This window comes from Oncorhynchus keta, chromosome 37, assembly GCF_023373465.1.
Source record: "Oncorhynchus keta strain PuntledgeMale-10-30-2019 chromosome 37, Oket_V2, whole genome shotgun sequence".
NCBI classification, from domain to species: Eukaryota; Metazoa; Chordata; class Actinopteri; order Salmoniformes; family Salmonidae; genus Oncorhynchus; species Oncorhynchus keta.
In genome coordinates, this window is record NC_068457.1 from 16,738,305 (window position 1) to 16,760,509 (window position 22,205).

Genomic DNA, 22,205 nt, shown 5'->3' on the forward strand with positions numbered 1-22,205 from the left:
GCGGGCGGGTGAGTAGTGTAACCAGTGTCGCAATGATTGAAACAATGTTGCTCAACGCGATCACGGTCTACAAATTATAACCTACACATAATTCCGTTACTTTCTACAGGCGCCAATACTTATGTACCGCAGTGCATTAAACACTGGTCCTACCCAACGTTTTTTTTTATACGCATGACCACATTTTTTGCAGAAAATAATCAGCAGCTGTACATAAGTGCCTTCAGGCACACCCGTCTATCGTACTAAACTTAACTCAATTTACCATCTGTTTGAAATATATGTTGAGGGTCATTAATGCCAATGATCTGCTGGATTTGGTTGCTTTGAATTGCATACGTGGTTGCCAGTCAGTACATTTTTCCCCCAATTCTGGGTCCCATCATTGTTAAGGAACATGCACTTGAAATTAACTTTTGGGAGTGTTTGCCCAGGACTCAATGCACTGCATCAGAGGTGCACACAATGTTACAACTTATCACTGACAGTCTAGGGCCGGGACATACCAGTATCACAATATTCATTAATGTTAATGTCATGGCAAGGAAACCAAACACAAAGCAGGTTTCTCTCCATCTCATCCCTCCATTACCCAAAAGGCTCATCCATTTCTGTTTACATCTACGTGGGCTGGCGCCCATGTCTCACTGGGCCAAAGCTGTCGTTTACATCACCATGGCTAACTGGACTTTCACCTTTCTCACAAAGCAACTGTTTTGATTATGCAGAGGTTGTTGATTCTGCTCTTCACAAGTCCTCATTGTCAGCCCTAGCTATAGAAACTCAGTTTCCCAGTATAACATCAGTATACACTAAGTGTAAAGGCATCATGCTTCAGTTCAACTGGTGCCTACCCGAACTCAGCTGGTTGACCTGAACGAGTGTGCTCGCATCGTTCCTTACAAGACCTTTGCTAAAAATACTAGAAAAAAGCAGAAATAGTACTGTTTGTGCATCTTGAGATGCCGTAGCCAATATACGCATCCTCAAAATAGTTTGAGTTATTTTAGATTAATTCGATCTGTCATTCATTTTGATGTTTTTGCCAAGGATGTTTGGTGCAGTATTTCTCAAGTGAAGACATTTAGATGAAAACGAGTTGCGTCTTGTTGAATGGCAACAAACACTTAATTGAATATAATAATAATAATAATAATTGAATAATTCCTACTGTTGACAAATCCGCTACGAAGGGGCCTAGACTTTCGGCTGCCTAGACTTTCAGCCGCCTAGACTTCGGCTTGTCTCTCAAAATGTTTGTGTGCGTGAACATCCCAAAAGAAAATGACCGAAGACCAAAACAAACAAACATTTCACAAAATATTGTCATATAGGCAGGAACTGTTTCGGATGGAATGCTGGTGTTAGTTGAAAAGCAGCCCTGGGGCGAAAAGGGTCAATATCAGGGGGTGCTTGTATCTAGATATTTCCGGATATCTAAAATGTTATTAGATATAAGGAGTAGACATGCTCCAGAAACACATGTCCTTCATTTCATATATTGAGATAGGATATTCTCTGTAATGGGACAGTTTCTACAGGCATCCAATCCGGACCTCAGAAATCTCCCTACCACCGTATGAGTCCAGGGAGATATCTGGGGTGAGATCCCTTCAAGACATGCCCCTGATGAGCGTGCACCCGCTTACATATTTTAACTCAGGAAGGGTATGTGTCAACATGCTGACGTGTCTAAGCCTTTATGCTTAGGCACGAACGAATCCACATACTTTCAGAAATGTATCATCTGTAGTCATTACCTGATCATTTTTGGATTCATATTTCTCCCCAAATGATTAATTTCAATGGATATCCTTACATGATATGTAATATTCATCCTCATATGTCTGATCGAAAATGGACTAAATCAGACTCATGATCAATGTCCAGCATCTAAATGATTTTACCTGTTCAGGCACCGAAAATCATTGTGCTTCTTCTTCACATAAAGGTGACATAACTGAGCATACAGCGCCATATTCAGAAGTAGGCTACAAGGCACGGAAAAGCAAATGTTGTCATATTTAATCCAAAGCACATCTGCTATTTCTGTTTAAAAAATGCAGCATAGCAAATCCAGAGCTCCAATCGGAACACCTGTTTTCTGTAAAGATACAAACGTAGGCCAATCTATGCTGAAAATGTAGTTGATTTATTTAACAGAAAATAAAAGTTGCACACTCTTAAACAAGCCCTGTTTTGTTATGGGCGTTGGGTGCAGATTGGTTTGTCAGAGGCGGTCCCTGGCAGTCCAGGCCCTACGTGGTGATAGTTAGTGTTGGTCTGTAATCCACCAAAAATTGTCAATGCATAAATCGTTCATCAAAATTGGGTCGATATTGCAAGAAAATATTGTCATTTCGCATAACCACAAGGTAGCTACGTACCTGCTTCATTCATGACGAGAAAACAAACTGGTACAAACTAGCAGGCCAAGTTGCTGGTTAGCGATCTTATATTAACCAGTAATATAAAATGCGCCCAAATGTCTTCCCTGAAGGGAAAGAAATGTTATTTGTTACCTAGCTAGTCTACCAGTTAGCTTTTACGCTCCCCCCTAATTAGCGAACCTTCTTGATTCTAGTTAACGTTACTAAGATATAAATAAAACATCTCAAATTAGATGCTCACTTTAGCTTTAACTTATTTGAGGTATTTTCGGAACATTTTCTAATTTCTTGTTGTCAGTTCAACCACACACCGTTTACAATCTAAAAAATGACAATTGGAACTCCACATCAGAAAAGGGGTGATTCTTGTTGCTAGGCTGCCAGTTACAGTGCTTTTAGCTTGTGGTTTGCGTGTGCCTTTAGGCTGGTGGAATACAAAACGTTTAGCAAGTGTCAAAGAATTATATGGATTTTATATTTTTCAAATTATTGAACATGTCCTCGAAATTCAAAGAAGTATCAGAAATTGTCCTTAATTTAGCTTATCAAAAAGCATATCAGGATCCTGATTATGAACCTCAGTCACCTCAGCATATGAAAATATACTATGCAGGCCTACTGTCAGTATTTGTCGTCATATAGAGAAACTAAGATGTCCACATAGGCCTATCTCAGGATATCTAATGACTCAATATCCGGCCATACCATGTATGATATACGGAAGGAATCCCATAATGATTTCTGCATGAAAGAAAAAATATGGATTTCATATTCGACAAATTATTGAGCATGTGCGGAAAACTCATAAATGCATCAGAAATCGTCGTTATTTTCGGCATATCAAGATCCAGATAGGGAGATCAGCCAAGAAAAGCATATCTGGAATCAATATAGCATATCTTGAATGTGCTGAGAACACAGATATGCGATGTATACAGTCAGTATTTGTCAACATGAAGAGAGGAAATAGGATGTCGCACATCTCAAGATATTGAATGTGTCCATATCCGGCCATAGGAAATGTCCATGTGTGATATTCAGAGTAATTCCAGCATCATACATGTCTAAAAGACACGTCTGGATTCAGAATTTGTCCTGGTATGGTGCAAATCCACACAACTCAAAATATGCATTGGAAATGGTCCGTAGCCTCTAGAATATCAAAAACGTGTCATGTAAAGATATCCCCTGATATGGACCCTTTTCACCCAGTGCAGCAATAGTATGTATGACTGGGGGATGAGAGATTATGCTAAAGCCTTGGAGGGCTGAAATTGAATAGACCCCTCGGTCTCATGTTTTATTGTCTCCCAGGCAACCGTTCTATATTTGGATCGGGCGTAATCAACCTTACATCTTCTTACCAGGTGATTCAAGTCATGAAATTACACTACCACTGCACTCTTTACTGAAACAGCAATTTGATCAAACACATAGTTTCTGTGTGGTTGATACCATTCCATTACTCCAATTGCAGCCATTATTATGAGAGGTCCTCCACCTCAGCAGTGTCCTGTAAATCACAGGTAATCCAAATTATCTATATAACTTACCAAGTTTGCTTTAATGATAGTGCTCTTTTCCTTTTATTTTCTAGTTTTCTATCAAATTAGAAATGAGTACATACAGTGCCTATCATAAGTATTCTCTCCCCCGTGGACCCCGAAAACTCTATTTTATTACGAGTTATTGGAGATTTCTCTGTGCAACAGTTGTTTTAGTAAGGTCTATCTTATGTTTTACTTCCTGAGCTTTATTTCAGTCCGGTTGACCCGGACACCACAGTGACAATATCATCGTTACCCCCTCTCTACCCACTGACCTAAACTCCCCTTCCTCTCTTTCATTCCTTCCCCTTTGCCCTGGTTTCTCTCTTACCCATGTGTTGCATCAGCTGTTCTACCTGCATTAGATCTGCTACAGTGTCCCCATAACTGAACTGATCTTCTCTGTCCCCTAGGTCCTGTGAAACAGGGAAACTATCCATCCTGTGACAGTTGTCTTCTCAGCTGCAGGGTGAAGGGAGGAGAGGAGACAAACATGCCGAAACCGGTAAGACCTCAGAAACGGAACTATGAACTGAATAGTAATGCAGTGGAAAGGACGAGATAACCCATTCTAAACCATCTGTGGTCTTCATTGGTTAGACTGCTTCCTGTCCAGTCGATGGGAACTTAGTTTGTACTGCTGGCAACACAAGGGATGTGGTTTCACTTCCTACTTGGGCCACATGCACTGACTTGACTGCTGACTATCTGTAAGATACTCTGGATAAGACTAGTGTCTTAAGTGTACAGGAAGTTTGTATGTGCTTGTACCGCCCACCCTCCTTCACCCTTGCACTTGATGGTTCCCTTCCAAGACCCATGGTGTGATGTAGTGTAGGCCTGTGTGTATGTCTGCCTCCCAGGCTCTCAGCCCATCTCAGCCACAGACACAGGGTCAGAGGCTCTGCAACACTGCTGCTATTGTTAACAGCTAATTGGACAGAGAGAATACCAGGGCCCTCTGCTGTACAAGAGACGCCAAAACAAACCATTCAATGCAGTGCATGGTATCCGATATCCACTGAACATTCTCACTGTTTCTCCTAGTTTCTCTGTTCATGTCTTAAGAAGCAGGTCGGGACATGGGGTTAGAGGATGAGTCATGTGGCTCTTGCATAACTCCTGCTTTGATTTTATGCTTAGTTATGATACAGAGTTTGATTTACGGTCAGTGGAGGAAAACATTGTAGGGGAGGGAGTGTTTTGGAAGCCCTGGTAGGGGAACTGTTCTTGTGTGAGACTGGAGTTATGCAGGGCTAGTTTTGGCTCTTGTCAAATGATTAAGATGGCAGTTGGCTATACACACTGTTCTCTCTCCTTGTGGATATATTGGGAATCTGGGGTGGTGGGGAAATGGCAGTGGAGAGAGGTGCAGACGTGCACTGATGATGTCATCATCCTCTGATTCTCTCTGTCTACTGAGTCATCAGCGCACCGTCCCAACACGGCACACAGCAGAAACAGGTCAGGTATCCTTTTTCGATAAGGTCGCTGTCAAAGGCACTAGAGAATAGTATAATAATAATAATAATATATGCCATTTAGCAGACGCTTTTATCCAAAGCGACTTACAGTCATGTGTGCATACATTCTACGTATGGGTGATCCCGGGAATCGAACCCACTACCCTGGCGTTACAAGCGCCATGCTCTACCAACTGAGCTACAGAAGGACCACAGTATGTCTCCCAGAGTTTGTCAGCCACACAGGGGCCACTCAAAGGGGCCACTCAAAAACAGAAGTAATTTACATAAGTATTCAGACTCTTTGCTATGACTTGAAATTGAGATCAAGTTCACCCTGTTTCCATTGATAGTCCTTAAGATGTTTCTACAACTTGATTGGAGTCCACCTGTGGTAAATGCAATTTATTGGACATGATTTGGAAAGGCACACACCTGTCTATCTATATAAGGTCCCACAGATGACAGTGCATGTCAGAGCAAAAACCAAGCCATGAGGTTGAAGAAATTGTCCGTAGAGCTCTGAGACAGGATTGTGTCGAAACACAGATCTGGGGATGGGTACCAAAACATTTCTGCAGCATTGAAGGTCCACAAGGCCTCCATTCTTAAATGGAAGAGGTTTGGACCCACTAAGTATCTTTCTAGAGCTGGCTGCACGGCCAAACTGAGCAATCGGGGGAGAAGGGCCTTGGTCAGAGAGGTGACCAATCAGGCCTTAATGGTAGTGGCCAGACAGAAGCCACTCCTCAGTAAAAGGCACATGACAGCCTGCTTGGAGTTTGCCTAAAGGCACCCAAAGGACTCTGACCATGAGAAACAAAATCTTTGGCCTGAATACCAAGTGTCACATCTGGAGGAAACCTGGCACCATTCCTACGATGAAACGTGGTGGCAGCAGCATCATGCTGTGGGGGTGTTTTTCAGCGGCAGGGACTGAGAGACTAGTCAGGATTGCGGGAAAGATGAATGGAGCAAAGTACAGAGATCCTTGATGAAAACCTGCTCAGGACCTCAGCACGGGGTGAAGGTTCACCATCCAACATGACAACGACCCTAAGCACACAGTCAAGACAACGCAGGAGTAGTTTCCAAACAAGTCTCTGAATGTCCTTGAGTGGCACAGCCAGAGCCCAGACTTGAAAATAGCTGTGCGGCCACGCTCCCCATCCAACCTGACAGAGCTTGAGAGAATCTGCAGAGAAGAATGGGAGAAGCTTGTAGCGTCATGCCCAAGAAAACTTGAGGCTGTAATCGCTGCCAAAGGTGAATCAACAAAGTACTGAGTAAAGGGTCTGAAAACTTATGTAAATGTGATATTCCATGTTTTTGTTTAATAAATGTGCAGACATTTCTACAAACCTGTTTTTGCTTTGTCATTATGGGGTGTTGTGTGTAGATTCTGAGGAAAAAAACAATTGAATCAGTTTCAGAATAAGGCTGTAACGCTAGAGGTCTGAGTACTTTCTGAAGGCACTGTAATAAAAACATCCCCATCAAAATCTGTCTGTTTAAGCTAGAGAGATGTTATGTTTTGCATGGGCTGCATCTCAAGCTACTGCATCCACCGATAACCCCCTTCCGCATCTGCGGTAAAAGGTGGGAGAGCTAGAGTGGTGTTTGTCAGACCATGAGACGTTCCGAAAATCTGTCTTCTCATGAAAACGTTTGTAGCGTACGAAAGGTTTAGCCTACAAACTATGATGAGAGATGACTCTCACGAACACGATGGTGTACTCCGTTTTGCTCTCGGACGACCATACGACTCATCTGAAGTCGATACAGCCTCTTCTGCCAACTTGTCTTTAGCGTCCAAACGGTTTGGGTACACACTCATGTGACCACTCTGTGGAAAGTTGAGACTCTCACGAACACTATGGTGTTCTCCAATACTAGTAGAATATATATATATTTGTTTTAATGGAAGTATATATGGAGAGTTTAGTGCCTAAATAAAGGGATAAATTCATGTCTAAGTAATTTCCTGATTTTTCTTATAGCTCTCAGATATAGGACAGACACTTCAGAAGAAATTTAGTCCCAAAAATAAATCAAAATGATCTACCATTTAGTGAATCTGTTAAACAAAAATTTATTTTTTATTTTTGATACCTTAGAGTTCTTTAAAATTCAAAATCAAATATCTAAATAATTATTTGTATGACCATCTTTAAACAATTCCATATGTTATTTTAGAACCCCTCTCTTGGTTTAGACTGGGATTAGACTCTAGGTTAATCCAGCTACAATTCATGATGGGATTAATTAACCTGTTTTTAAAATTCAGCAGGTGAATGAAACTGCACTGAGGATGGAACATTTTAATATGTTAAAAATGGCTTTGGGAAGTCAAACTGCTCCTAACTTTTAATGGCAGGCTGCTTAGTAGGGCTGAGAGTCCATGTGCTTGTTTGTACCCCAGGTAAGGCCTGTGTTTTGCTGTGCTGGTAGCCCACCTCTGGGGTAGCGGTAACAGTGTGAGGTCAGGGGGGTTGGGGTAGCCTATACTGAATAACCTGCATTATTCATTGGGCATAAGAACTGGCACACGCTGACCAAACCCCTCCTCCCTTCCCGTGAGCTTGGCGGGTGGTGTTTATGACCCGACAGACCCCACAGGAAGGGACGTGCCTGTTTTCTCTGTCTTGTTTGGTTTGCTGCAGAAGGGCCTGAGTGTGAATTGGGCCCATATAAATGGGAGAGCTGTGTCAACATCCTGTGGAAGAAGGGTAGGGGGATGAGTAGGGGGACAGGCTGTAAGTGGTGGGGGGGCACTGGGTGACACTGCAGCCTTGTTTGCTAGCTTTGTTTTCTGTTATATCTCTGTCTGCTAGTGAAAGCTCTGCAAGGCCTTGGTGAGCTCTGTCAAATCGCATAGATAAACCAACAACACAAAGTTGGAGCAGCATCCATTATCCTCACGCCTGCCTGTCCAATCAGACTGACTGGGCCCTAGTTAACATTCTAGCCTGCCCAGCACTGCACAGTCCAGGGCTACACTGTCCAGGGCTGCGTTCAGTACATACAAATGTAATGGGATGTTTAATTGAACTGAAACGGTGCTGTACTGAACGACCAGTTAAAAACAGGGAGGGGTTGGATTGTGTGTTCAAAATGCACCACTGTTTGTTTTTTGCTTCAAGCCACACCCACCGAACGGAGCAAACCTATCTGTCTGTTCAAGTACATACCAGAACGTTTTGGGAAAAATGTGTTGTTCATTACAAACCGTTCCGCAACGTACCAAGCGTTCAAGCAAACTGAATACACCCCTGGTCTATGAGTCTGAGTGGAACGCTTCCTGATCCTGTGCTCTGTTGACAAGCACCCGACCTGATCCTTAGTACGTGTGTAGGTGGGGATTCCTCCCCAGTAGGGGGGTTAATCAACCGGACAGACAGCTGCTTATTGCCCAGCTGGCCAGATTAACAACTCCTCTCTGACTAAAGGAGAGCAGTCCTGTGTGTCTGTCTGAGACCTCCTCTCAGCAAAGCCTATGTAAACAGCTTATGGACAAACAGCTGCACATTTACTGAGGGGATTGTCTGAGAGAAGACTCATCCTCTAAACAAAATGCATGACGAGCAACAGGATAAAGATTCTGACTGAAAAGTGTCTCGGCTAACCTTTCTAGAACTCTCTCACACACACACACACACTGTGTGGTCCATTCGGCCTTCCTTTCATCACCACTCTGTTCATGCATGGCCTCTGTGGAATTTGGCTGTCCACATTTAGCTCTGCCCTACTGACTCAGTCACATGGATGGTGGGAAACATGACCGCTAGAGGCAAAAGACAGATCCCTTTGACCATGTCCCTCACACACACACACACACACACACACACACACACCTGATCACACTCCCAATTGCCCTAATATGAGTCCTCCTTAGATTCTTGTGCCGTTTTCTTCTAGGCCAGAATCAGAACCGGTGCTATCGCCAAGAGAGAGTGCTACTGTGCTGTTTTTAGTTTGAAATCCACCAGTTGTATCACATTGATGGTTTATGTACTGTATTTGGGGTGTCATGAGTAACTGGGGCTTGGTTCAGTGGTGTTTACAGAGGATGTGATTAGCTGTGTGGGTGCTATAGCACGTCTCTCCTCTCCTTCTGTCCACACACGGGACAGCCAGGGATTATGGAGAGCAGTCTGTCTGCCTGCCTGGCTTTAGCTAGACTACTCTCTTTGCCTTCACACTCCGTGGGCTAGTTGTGTTTTTGGCTCAGATACACATGCAGGCATAAACACACAGGCACACACACGTACACACCCAGGCATACAAACCCAGAGATATAGACAGGCAGACGCGCGTGCGTGCGTGTGAAGTCTAACAAAGGTCAGCTGATTGCTGGTGGCAGGCAGCCCCCACACAAACACCAGGAAAACATCTGTTGGAAACACAAGTTAAGCACTTGACTCTCCATAACAGCTTTGTAACTCTGATACCCAACAAGGTGTCCGTTTGTCCTGCGGACACTGCATGTTGCTACTTCATTATATAACGGGACTAAGGCATGGTCTTTCCAAGTCAGTTTATCGCTGTTGGTTAGCTTTTTAGGAAATATTTGTTACTTTTAACCCTTTAACGAGTATGATCACGTATGTGTGATCATTGTTGAGTGGTCCCTGCAGCGTACGATCACAAACGTGACTGGAACAGTAGCATCAAAGTATGATGCAACAAATGCGTCTAAACGGCGTTGTTGTCTGAAAAGCATCTAAACAATGTTTTGCACCGATGGGAAATAAAGGTCTTCACAACTTTATTCCACAATTTAACATTTTTATTGTAAAAGATAAATGCGAACATAACACGGAACACATCCACAGGTAAACTCATTCCATAAGGGAGAAATGTAGTATTGTTTAGAAAAGAGATTTTATTTTATTTTATTTTTATTTCACCTTTATTTAACCAGGTAGGCTAGTTGAGAACAAGTTCTCATTTGCAACTGCGACCTGGCCAAGATAAAGCATAGCAGTGTGAACAGACAACACAGAGTTACACATGGAGTAAACAATTAGCAAGTCAATAACACAGTAGAAAAAAAAAAAATGGGCAGTCTATATACAATGTGTGCAAAAGGCATGAGGAGGTAGGCGAATAATACAATTTTGCAGATTAACACTGGAGTGATAAATGATCAGATGGGCATGTACAGGTAGAGATATTGGTGTGCAAAAGAGCAGAAAAGTAAATAAATAAAAACAGTATAAAAACAGTATGGGAATGAGGTAGGTGAAAAAGGGTGAGCTATTTACCAATAGACTATGTACAGCTGCAGCGATCGGTTAGCTGCTCGGATAGCTGATGTTTGAAGTTGGTGAGGGAGATAAAAGTCTCCAACTTCAGCGATTTTTGCAATTCGTTCCAGTCACAGGCAGCAGAGTACTGGAACGAAAGGCGGCCAAATGAGGTGTTGGCTTTAGGGATGATCAGTGAGATACACCTGCTGGAGCGCGTGCTACGGATGGGTGTTGCCATCGTGACCAGTGAACTGAGATAAGGCGGAGCTTTACCTAGCATGGACTTGTAGATGACCTGGAGCCAGTGGGTCTGGCGACGAATATGTAGTGAGGGCCAGCCGACTAGAGCATACAAGTCGCAGTGGTGGGTGGTATAAGGTGCTTTAGTGACAAAACGGATGGCACTGTGATAGACTGCATCCAGTTTGCTGAGTAGAGTGTTGGAAGCCATTTTGTAGATGACATCGCCGAAGTCGAGGATCGGTAGGATAGTCAGTTTTACTAGGGTAAGCTTGGCAGCGTGGGTGAAGGAGGCTTTGTTGCGGAATAGAAAGCCGACTCTGGATTTGATTTTTGATTGGAGATGTTTGATGTGAGTCTGGAAGGAGAGTTTGCAGTCTAGCCAGACACCTAGGTACTTATAGATGTCCACATATTCAAGGTTGGAACCATCCAGGGTGGTGATGCTAGTCGGGCATGCGGGTGCAGGCAGCGATCGGTTGAAAAGCATGCATTTGGTTTTACTCGCGTTTAAGAGCAGTTGGAGGCCACGGAAGGAGTGCTGTATGGCATTGAAGCTCGTTTGGAGGTTGGATAGCACAGTGTCCAATGACGGGCCGAAAGTATATAGAATGGTGTCGCGTCTGCGTAGAGGTGGATCAGGGAATCGCCCGCAGCAAGAGCAACATCATTGATATATACAGAGAAAAGAGTCGGCCCGAGAATTGAACCCTGTGGCACCCCCATAGAGACTGCCAGAGGACCGGACAGCATGCCCTCCGATTTGACACACTGAACTCTGTCTGCAAAGTAATTGGTGAACCAGGCAAGGCAGTCATCCGAAAAACCGAGGCTGTTGAGTCTGCCGATAAGAATTTGGTGATTGACAGAGTCGAAAGCCTTGGCGAGGTCGATGAAGACGGCTGCACAGTACTGTCTTTTATCGATGGCGGTTATGATATCATTTAGTACCTTGAGTGTGGCTGAGGTGCACCCGTGACCGGCTCGGAAACCAGATTGCACAGCGGAGAAGGTACGGTGGGATTCGAGATGGTCAGTGACCTGTTTGTTGACTTGGCTTTCGAAGACCTTAGATAGGCAGGGCAGGATGGATATAGGTCTATAGCAGTTTGGGTCCAGGGTGTCTCCCCTTTGAAGAGGGGGATGACTGCGGCAGCTTTCAATCCTTGGGGATCTCAGACGATATGAAAGAGAGGTTGAACAGGCTGGTAATAGGGGTTGCGACAATGGCGGCAGATAGTTTCAGAAATAGCGGGTCCAGATTGTCAAGCCCAGCTGATTTGTACGGGTCAAGGTTTTGCAGCTCTTTCAGAACATCTGCTATCTGGATTTGGGTAAAGGAGAACCTGGAGAGGCTTGGGTGAGGAACTACGGGGGGCGGAGCTGTTGGCCGAGGTTGGAGTAGCCAGGCGGAAGGCATGGCCAGCCGTTGAGAAGTGCTTATTGAAGTTTTCGATAATCATGGATTTATCGGTGGAGACCGTGTTTCCTAGCCTCAGTGCAGTGGGCAGCTGGGAGGAGGTGCTCTTGTTCTCCATGGACTTCACAGTGTCCCAGAACTTTTTGGAGTTGGAGCTACAGGATGCAAACTTCTGCCTGAAGAAGCTGGCCTTAGCTTTCCTGACTGACTGCGTGTATTGGTTCCTGACTTCCCTGAACAGTTGCATATCACGGGGGCTATTCGATGCTATTGCAGTCCGCCACAGGATGTTTTTGTGCTGGTCGAGGGCAGTCAGGTCTGGAGTGAACCAAGGGCTGTATCTGTTCTTGGTTCTGCATTTTTGAACGGAGCATGCTTATCTAAAATGGTGAGGAAGTTACTTTTAAAGAATGACCAGGCATCCTCAACTGACGGGATGAGGTCAATGTCCTTCCAGGATACACGGGCCAGGTCGATTAGAAAGGCCTGCTCACAGAAGTGTTTTAGGGAGCGTTTGACAGTGATGAGGGGTGGTCGTTTGACTGCGGCTCCGTGGCGGATACAGGCGATGAGGCAGTGATCGCTGAGATCCTGGTTGAAGACAGCGGAGGTATATTTGGAGGGCCAGTTGGTCAGGATGACGTCTATGAGGGTGCCCTTGTTTACAGAGTTAGGGTTGTACCTGGTGAGTTCCTTGATGATTTGAGTGAGATTGAGGGCATCTAGCTTAGATTGTAGGACTGCCGGGGTGTTAAGCATATCCCAGTTTAGGTCACCTAACAGAACAAACTCTGAAGCTAGATGGGGGGCGATCAATTCACAAATGGTGTCCAGGGCGCAGCTGGGAGCTGACGGGGGTCGGTAGCAGGCGGCAACAGTGATAGACTTATTTCTGGAGAGAGTAATTTTCAGAATTAGTAGTTTGAACTGTTTGGGTATGGACCTGGAAAGTATGACATTACTTTGCAGGCTATCTCTGCAGTAGACTGCGACTCCGCCCCCTTTGGCAGTTCTATCTTGACGGAAGATGTTATAGTTGGGTATGGAAATCTCTGAATTTTTGGTGGCCTTCCTGAGCCAGGATTCAGACACGGCAAGGACATCAGGGTTAGCAGAGTGTGCTAAAGCAGTGAGTAAAACAAACTTAGGGAGGAGGCTTCTGATGTTGACATGCATAAAACCAAGACTTTTTCGATCACAGAAGTCAACAAATGAGGGTACCTGGGGGCATGCAGGGCCTGGGTTTACCTCCACATCACCCGCGGAACAGAGAAGGAGTAGTATGAGGGTGCGGCTAAAGGCTATCAAAACTGGTCGCCTAGAGCGTTGGGGGCAGAGGATAAGAGGAGCAGGTTTCTGGGCATGGTAGAATATATTCAGGGCATAATGCGCAGACAGGGGTATGGTGGGGTGCGGGTACAGTGGAGGTAAGCCCAGGCACTGGGTGATGATGAGAGAGGTTGTATCTCTGGACATGCTGGTTGTAATGGGTGAGGTCACCGCATGTGGGGGGGTGGGACAAAGGAGGTAACAGGGGTATGCAGAGTGGATCTAGGGGCTCCATTGTGAACTAAAACAATGATAACTAACCTGAACAACAGTATACAAGGCATATTGACATTTGGGAGAGACATACAGCGAGGCATACAGTAATCACAGGTGTTGAATTGGGAAAGCTAGCTAAAAACAGTAGGCGAGGCTAATCAGCTAGCACAACAAACAGCAGGTAAAATGGCGTTGACTAGGCAACTGGGCCGACAGATAAACAAACAAGCAGAATGGGGTACCGTGATTAATGGACAGTCCAGCGTGCATGTTCGCTAATGGCAGACATGTTTTTGTTTGTTTGACTTAGCGAAAACTTCCTAATCCCAGAATGTCATTCACTATAAGACACAAATAAACAAAGTCAAAGATGGCTGCGCTCATTGCCTGAAAAATATGAACATAGTTTAGCCACTTTTAGCATATTACAAATCGTTTATGTACTTGTCAGTGTATACAAGAACCTGAGCACATAACTTGAAAGTCATTTACTGTTTTTGACAAATCACAAATGTTTTCACCTCACAGATTATCACACCAAATACAAGCCTACTGCCTAACCGTAGCGCGAAAGCTATGCATTTCATTTGTGGGGGGCTTTCAAGTACATGGGGGGTAGAAATGGGTGAAGGTATTGGGAGGGATATGATGCAGGAAATATTACAATGATGGGGGATTTATTAATAAATGGGGGGCAAACACAGAAGTTTATACGATAAAATAAAACCCCTGGAAAGGGGGTCTGAGCTGGCAACCCTGAGGTACCCAAGTTACAATCTGATGCCGTGTTCAAAACAGCTGGGAAATCTTAGACTTCCGACTTCAGTGCGTTCAAGGCAATAGGGAACTCTGGGGGGCGACGAGCTCCGACTGTAAAAAATAGTTTTGAATGGTCATCCAACTCGGAATTCCAACTCTGGCCTCTTTCTAGAGCTCCGACCTGAAGATCATTGACGTCATGATTTTACCTAGTATTTTTACGAGTTCACAGTTGTCTTGAAAGAACCATAAGTCAGTCAAGTGAAATATCCATTTATAACCAGAATGCATTTAATGATGTCAACAAACATGGCTACAAACATGGCGCCACACATAGCCGGCAAATAGCCTAGCATTAGCTCATAATAATCAGTACAACATTCAAAAAAGTATTTTACACACCTGTCCATTACAATCTATGCATGATTTGTCACCAGTACTTGAAAACGTGAATAAAACAGTAAATATATTAGGATCCATATTTACAGCAGAAACATCACAATATACAGCTAATAAGCCACTTACTTTGATTGGAACGCACACGTCTAAAGTCCAATTTGTAAGGAAATTTGTAAGGAAAACAAACGCAAAGGCAATGCGGGCGCCAACCTGAAAATGTGCTGGGGGGAAAACGTTGTGCAAGGCCTGTTCTGACTAGGATGCACAATACCATTTTCATACTTGATCTGGGGAAACACTAGGGAGTGCTTGAGCTCTCGTTGAAGAGAAGTTTGTCGGGCTCAGTAAAACCTCAAACAAAAATGGTCCACAACAGGGAAATTGGCTACTTCTTATGTGAATTAACAATCCCACTGACTCTATCAGCTATTTTAGGGAGGGGACCTGACTTGAGTTCCTTAGAAGTAACACCTCATTTAACCTTAACCTTTCTAGCAACCCCTCGACAACATTCTGCTGAAAAGGCAGCGCGTGAAATTAAAAAATATTTTTTAGAAATGTCACTTTACCACATGAACAAGTCCAATACAGCAAATGAAAGATAAACATCTTGTTAATCTACCCACCATGTCCGATTAAAAAATAATAATAAAATAAAAAAACACAGCCATTTTTCCAGCCAAAGATGGGTCACAAAAAGCAGAAATATAGATAGTTAATCACTAACCTTTGATCTTCATCAGATGACACTCATAGGACATCATGTTACACAATACATGTATGTTCTTTCCGATAATGTGCATATTTATATCCAAAAATCTCAGTTTACATTGGCGCCTTACGTGCAGTAATGTTTTGATTCCAAAATATCCGGTGATTTTGCAGAAATACTCATAATAAACATTGATAAAAGATACAAGTGTTATTCACAGAATTAGAGACTTCTCCTTAATGCAACTGCTGTGTCAGATTTCAAAAAAACTTTTGGGAAAAAGCATAATCTGAGAACGGCGCTCAGAACCCAAAACAGCCAGAGGAATATCTGCCATTTTGAATCAACAAAGTTAAACTACACCATAAATATTCACTTACCTTTGATGCTCTTCATCAGAAGGCAATCCCAGGAATCCCAGTTCGACAATAAATGACTGATTTGTTCCATAATGTTCCATTTATGTCCAAATAGCCACTTGTTGTTAGCGTGTTCAGCGCAGTAATCCATCTTCATGAGGCGCAGGCACTTCATCCAGACAAAAACTAGAAAAGTTCCGTTACAGTCCTTTAGAAACATGTCAAACGATGTATGGAATCCATCGTTAGGATGTTTTTTAACATAAAACATCAATGTTTCAACCGGAGAATGTCTTGGTCTTCAGAAAAGCACTGGAACGAGAGGTAACTCTGTCGGGAGTGCGCGTCATGAGACCAAGGGTCTCTGCCAGACCACTGACTCAATGAGGTCTCATGAGCCCCTCCTTTATAATAGAATCCTCAAACCAGTTTCTAAAGACGATTGACATCTAGTGGGAGCCCTTGGAAGTGCAACCTCATCCATATCTCAATGTGTATCGGTAGGCCAAGCTTTGAAAATCTACAAACCTCATATGTCCCACTTCCTGGTTGGATTTTTCTCAGGTTTTCGCCTGCCATATGAGCTGTGTTATACTCACAGACATCATTCAAACAGTTTTGGAAACTTCAGTGTTTTCTATCCAATACTAATAATAATATTAGCATCAGCTTTTTCAGTTCTGCCCACACATTTTCTATAGGATTGAGGTCAGGGTTTTGTGATGGCCACTCCAATACCTTGACTTTGTTGTCCTTAAGCCATTTTGCCACAACTTTGGAAGTATGCTTGGTCATGACCCATTTGCGACCCAGCTTTAACTTCCTGACTGATGTCTTGAGATGTTGCTTCAATATATCCACACATTTATCCTCTTCATGATGCCATCTATTTTGTGAAGTGCACCAGTCCCTCTTTCAGCAAGGTACCCCCACAACATAATGCTGCCACCCCTGTGCTTCACGGTTGGAATGGTGTTCTTCGGCTTTCAAGCCTCCTTTTTCCTCCAAACATAACGATGGTAATTATGGCCAAACAGTTCTATTTTTGTTTCATCAGACCAGAGGACATTTCCTCAAAAGGTACAATCTTTGTCCCCATGTGCAGTTGCAAACCGTAGTCTGGTACTCCCTATATATAGCTCCACATAGATCTGGTACTGGTACTCCCTGTATATAGCTCCATGTTGATGTGGTACTGGTACACCCTGTATATAGCTCCACGTTGATCTGGTACTGGTACACCCTGTATATAGCTCCACGTTGATCTGGTACTAGTACACCCTGTATATAGCTCCATGTTGAACTGGTAGTCCCTGTATATAGCTCCACATTGATCTGGTACGCCCTGTATACAGCTCCACATTGATCTGGCACTCCCTGTATATAGCTCCACATTGATCTGGCACTCCCTGTATATAGCTCCACATTGATCTGGTACTCGTACACCCTGTATATGGCTCCATGTTGATCTGGTACTCCCTGTATATAGCTCCACGTTGATCTGGTACTGGTACTCCCTGAATATAGCTCCACGTTGATCTGGTACTGGTACTTCCTGTATATAGCTCCACATTGATCTGGTACTGGTACTTCCTGTATATAGCTCCACATTGATTTGGTACTCCCTGTATACAGTTCCACATTGATCTGGTACTTCCTGTATATAGCTCCACGTTGATCTGGTACTCCCTGTATATAGCTCCACATTGATCTGGTACTCCCTGTATACAGTTCCACATTGATCTGGTACTTCCTGTATATAGCTCCACATTGATCTGGTACTCCCTGTATATAGCTCCACATTGATCTGGTACTCCCTGTATACAGCTCCACGTTGATCTGGTACTGGTACTCCCTGTATATAGCTCCACATTGATCTGGTACTGGTACTTCCTGTATATAGCTCCACATTGATCTGGTACTCCCTGTATATAGCTCCACATTGATCTGGTACTCCCTGTATATAGCTCCACATTGATCTGGTACTGGTACTCCCTGTATATAGCTCCACATTGATCTGGTACTGGTACTCCCTGTATATAGCTCCATGTTGATCTGGTACGGGTTCTCCCTGTATATAGCTCCACATTGATCTGGTACTGGTACTTCCTGTATATAGCTCCACATTGATCTGGGACTCCCTGTATATAGCTCCACATTGATCTGGTACTCCCTGTATATAGCTCCATGTTGATCTGGTACTGGTACTCCCTGTATATAGCTCCACATTGATCTGGTACTGGTACTCCCTGTATATAGCTCCATGTTGATCTGGTACTGGTACTCCCTGTATATGGCTCCATGTTGATCTGGTACTGGTACTCCCTGTATATAGTTCCACATTGATCTGGTGCTCCCTGTATATAGCTCCACATTGATCTGGTACTCCCTGTATATAGCTCCACGTTGATCTGGTACTGGTACTCCCTGTATATAGCTCCACGTTGATCTGGTACTGGTACTCCCTGTATATAGCTCCACATTGATCTGGTACTGGTACTTCCTGTATATAGCTCCACATTGATCTGGTACTCCCTGTATATAGCTCCACATTGATCTGGTACTGGTACTCCCTGTATATAGCTCCACATTGATCTGGTACTGGTACTCCCTGTATATAGCTCCATGTTGATCTGGTACGGGTTCTCCCTGTATATAGCTCCACATTGATCTGGTACTTCCTGTATATAGCTCCACATTGATCTGGGACTCCCTGTATATAGCTCCACATTGATCTGGTACTCCCTGTATATAGCTCCATGTTGATCTGGTACTGGTACTCCCTGTATATAGCTCCACATTGATCTGGTACTGGTACTCCCTGTATATAGCTCCATGTTGATCTGGTACTGGTACTCCCTGTATATGGCTCCATGTTGATCTGGTACTGGTACTCCCTGTATATAGTTCCACATTGATCTGGTGCTCCCTGTATATAGTTCCACATTGATCTGGTGCTCCCTGTATATAGTTCCACTTTGATCTGGTACTCCCTGTATACAGCTCCACATTGATCTGGTACTTCCTATATATAGCTCCACGTTGATCTGGTACTCCCTGTATATAGTTCCACATTGATTTGGTACTCCCTGTATACAGCTCCACATTGATCTGGTACTCCCTGTATATAGTTCCACATTGATCTGGTACTCCCTGTATATAGATCCATTCTTGTGCATTTCATTTTATTCTTCTAGTTTTTTGGTATTATTTTTCAACTCTGCAGCATTGAAGGGCTTGTATGTGTAAAGCAAGCATTTCAAGGTAAAGCATACACCAGTTGTATTCGCTGCATGTGACAAATACAATTTGACTTAATTTGTCTGCCCAATATACATCTGTTAGCATGTTTAGTAGATAAGAAGTTTATCATAGTTCTAGCTCTAGTCTACTAGCCTTTTTCTGTGCTGTACGAGGATGCAGGTGGAGAGGGGTCGCATGTGTGTCTAACAGTATATATTCTGTCCCTCTGCTCGTCCCTACCTGGGCTCGAACCAGGGACACCTCTGCACACATTAACAACTGACACCCCTGAAGCATTACTCATCGCTCCACAAAAGCCACGGCCCTTGCAGAGCAAGGGAAACTACTTCAATAACTAGGTCTCAGAGCGAGTGACGTCACTGATTGAAACGTTATTAGCGCGCACCCCGCTAATTAGCTAGCCGTTTCTCACCAGTTACATGTGCTTTCATAGGAGAATACTGAATAGTTAGTGGGACAGAGCGAGCGTACAGGAGGTTTCATGGCTAATTAATGCTAGCGAGACAGAGGCAGATGCACAGTCTCTACAGTGTGGTTTTTGTGAGAGAGTCACAGTACTGTGCTGGATATTTACACGTTTTCTGGATAAGTAATGGTGTGTGTGTGTGTGTGTTGGGGTAAACGGGGATAGCGAATGTGTGTGTGTGTGTTGTGTTCCTGTCCTGAGGTTGCATGGGTAATTCATGATAGAAAGAGGAAACGGGGCGAGCAAGGGAAGCTGCTTCTCTCAATGGGCCACCAAGGTACTGTAACCTTAGTCGCCCACAGCTGCACTATCTGGATTGGAGTGCAGCTGGCCGCCACTCGGCATCATCTTTCGCTCTGCATATCGCACTGTCTTTTTTTATTTTCCCCTCTGCCTCTCCAGTGTGTGTGTTTGTGTGTTTTTTTGGGTAAACCGGGATGGAGAATGTGTGTGTCAGTCATGGAGGATGCCCTCGGGGTCAGGCCTATTCTATCAGCTGTGTGTCAGGTATGGTGCCAGGCCGATGGCAGCCAATGGCTGGCCTCGCTCCTCTGCTCCGCCTCACAGGGAGGAGGAGGCGGCTGCTAGAAAGGGGAGTACTCACTGGGTGCTGAGAGGGCAAAAAGACACACACAGGCACTACATTAGCCCATTCAAACACACACGCAACACTCCTTCAGTTCTCTGTCTTGCTGGAAGGCCTTTGTTGCTCCCTTGAGGAGCGTTCAGTCTCCTGCACTAAAACAAACTGAAATTGAGTTTGTGCATTTCATGTCCACCAAAATAGCTGACTCAATACCATTTTAAATGTGTTAAAGCTGCATCTGACACATCCTGAAACGCTGACCACGGCACACAGTGGTGACGGTGTCGCATGAAAAGTTGACAGCCTACAGTACAGCAATACAGTGAATGGAAAATTACATGCAACTGGCAAATAACATGCAAACTTGTTTTTGTAGATTAATGTGCGGGTCACCACCATGGACGCAGAGCTGGAGTTTGCCATCCAGCCCAACACCACTGGCAAACAGCTCTTTGACCAGGTAAGCAAGAGAATTCACATAACTTAAAACCTAATAGAGCTATAGTATGAAACGTAAGATCAAGTGGGTGCTTTACCTTGTTCCTGGATGAGGTTAATTTCTCCCTTTTTTGTTAGTATTATCATTGAAGATTAGTATTTTGATATACACTGTCCTGATTGATGTGTAGTCAGTTACTGTTGTCATGGTATCAGTACTGTTATCCTGTCATAATGGAGCAGCGTTACTGTGACAGTCAGTTACTGTTGTCATAGTATCAGTACTGTTATCCTGTCATAATGGAGCAGCGTTACTGTGACTGACAGTCAGTTACTGTTGTCATAGTATCAGTACTATTATCCTGTCATAATGGAGCAGCATTACTGTGACTGACAGTCAGTTACTGTTGTCATAGTATCAGTACTGTTATCCTGTCATAATGGAGCAGCATTACTGTGACTGACAGTCAGTTACCGTTGTCATAGTATCAGTACTGTTATCCTGTCATAATGGAGCAGCATTACTGTGACTGACAGTCAGTTACTGTTGTCATAGTATCAGTACTGTTATCCTGTCATAATGGAGCAGCGTTACTGTGACAGTCAGTTACTGTTGTCATAGTATCAGTACTGTTATCCTGTCATAGTGGTCCTTCTGTAGCTCAGTTGGTAGAGCATGGCGCTTGTAACGCCAGGGTAGTGGGTTCGATCCCCGGGACCACCCATACGTAGAATGTATGCACACATGACTGTAAGTCGCTTTGGATAAAAGCGTCTGCTAAATGGCATATATTATTATATATTATAATGGAGCAGCGTTACTGTGACTGACAGTCAGTTACTGTTGTCATAGTATCAGTACTATTATCCTGTCATAATGGAGCAGCATTACTGTGACTGACAGTCAGTTACTGTTGTCATAGTATCAGTACTGTTATCCTGTCATAATGGAGCAGCATTACTGTGACTGACAGTCAGTTACCGTTGTCATAGTATCAGTACTGTTATCCTGTCATAATGGAGCAGCATTACTGTGACTGACAGTCAGTTACTGTTGTCATAGTATCAGTACTGTTATCCTGTCATAATGGAGCAGCATTACTGTGACTGACAGTCTGTTACTGTTGTCATAGTATCAGTACTGTTATCCTGTCATAATGGAGCAGCATTACTGTGACTGACAGTCAGTTACTGTTGTCATAGTATCAGTACTGTTATCCTGTCATAATGGAGCAGCATTACTGTGACTGACAGTCTGTTACTGTTGTCATAGTATCAGTACTATTATCCTGTCATAATGGAGCAGCATTACTGTGACTGACAGTCAGTTACTGTTGTCATAGTATCAGTAATGTTCTCCTGTCA

General features: G+C 43.8%; 1 protein-coding gene across 1 annotated transcript in view; it reads left to right on the plus strand.

Annotated features, from left to right (window-relative positions):
- Window positions 1-22,205, plus strand: part of LOC118370280 (radixin-like) — a 45,086-nt gene that overhangs the window by 727 nt on the left and 22,154 nt on the right. Inside the window, exons 2-3 of the mRNA XM_052499286.1 lie at window positions 4,351-4,442; window positions 20,779-20,862. Coding sequence (XP_052355246.1) covers window positions 4,431-4,442; window positions 20,779-20,862 — 96 coding nt within the window. The 5' untranslated portion in view covers window positions 4,351-4,430. The remainder of the gene's footprint in view (window positions 1-4,350; window positions 4,443-20,778; window positions 20,863-22,205) is intronic.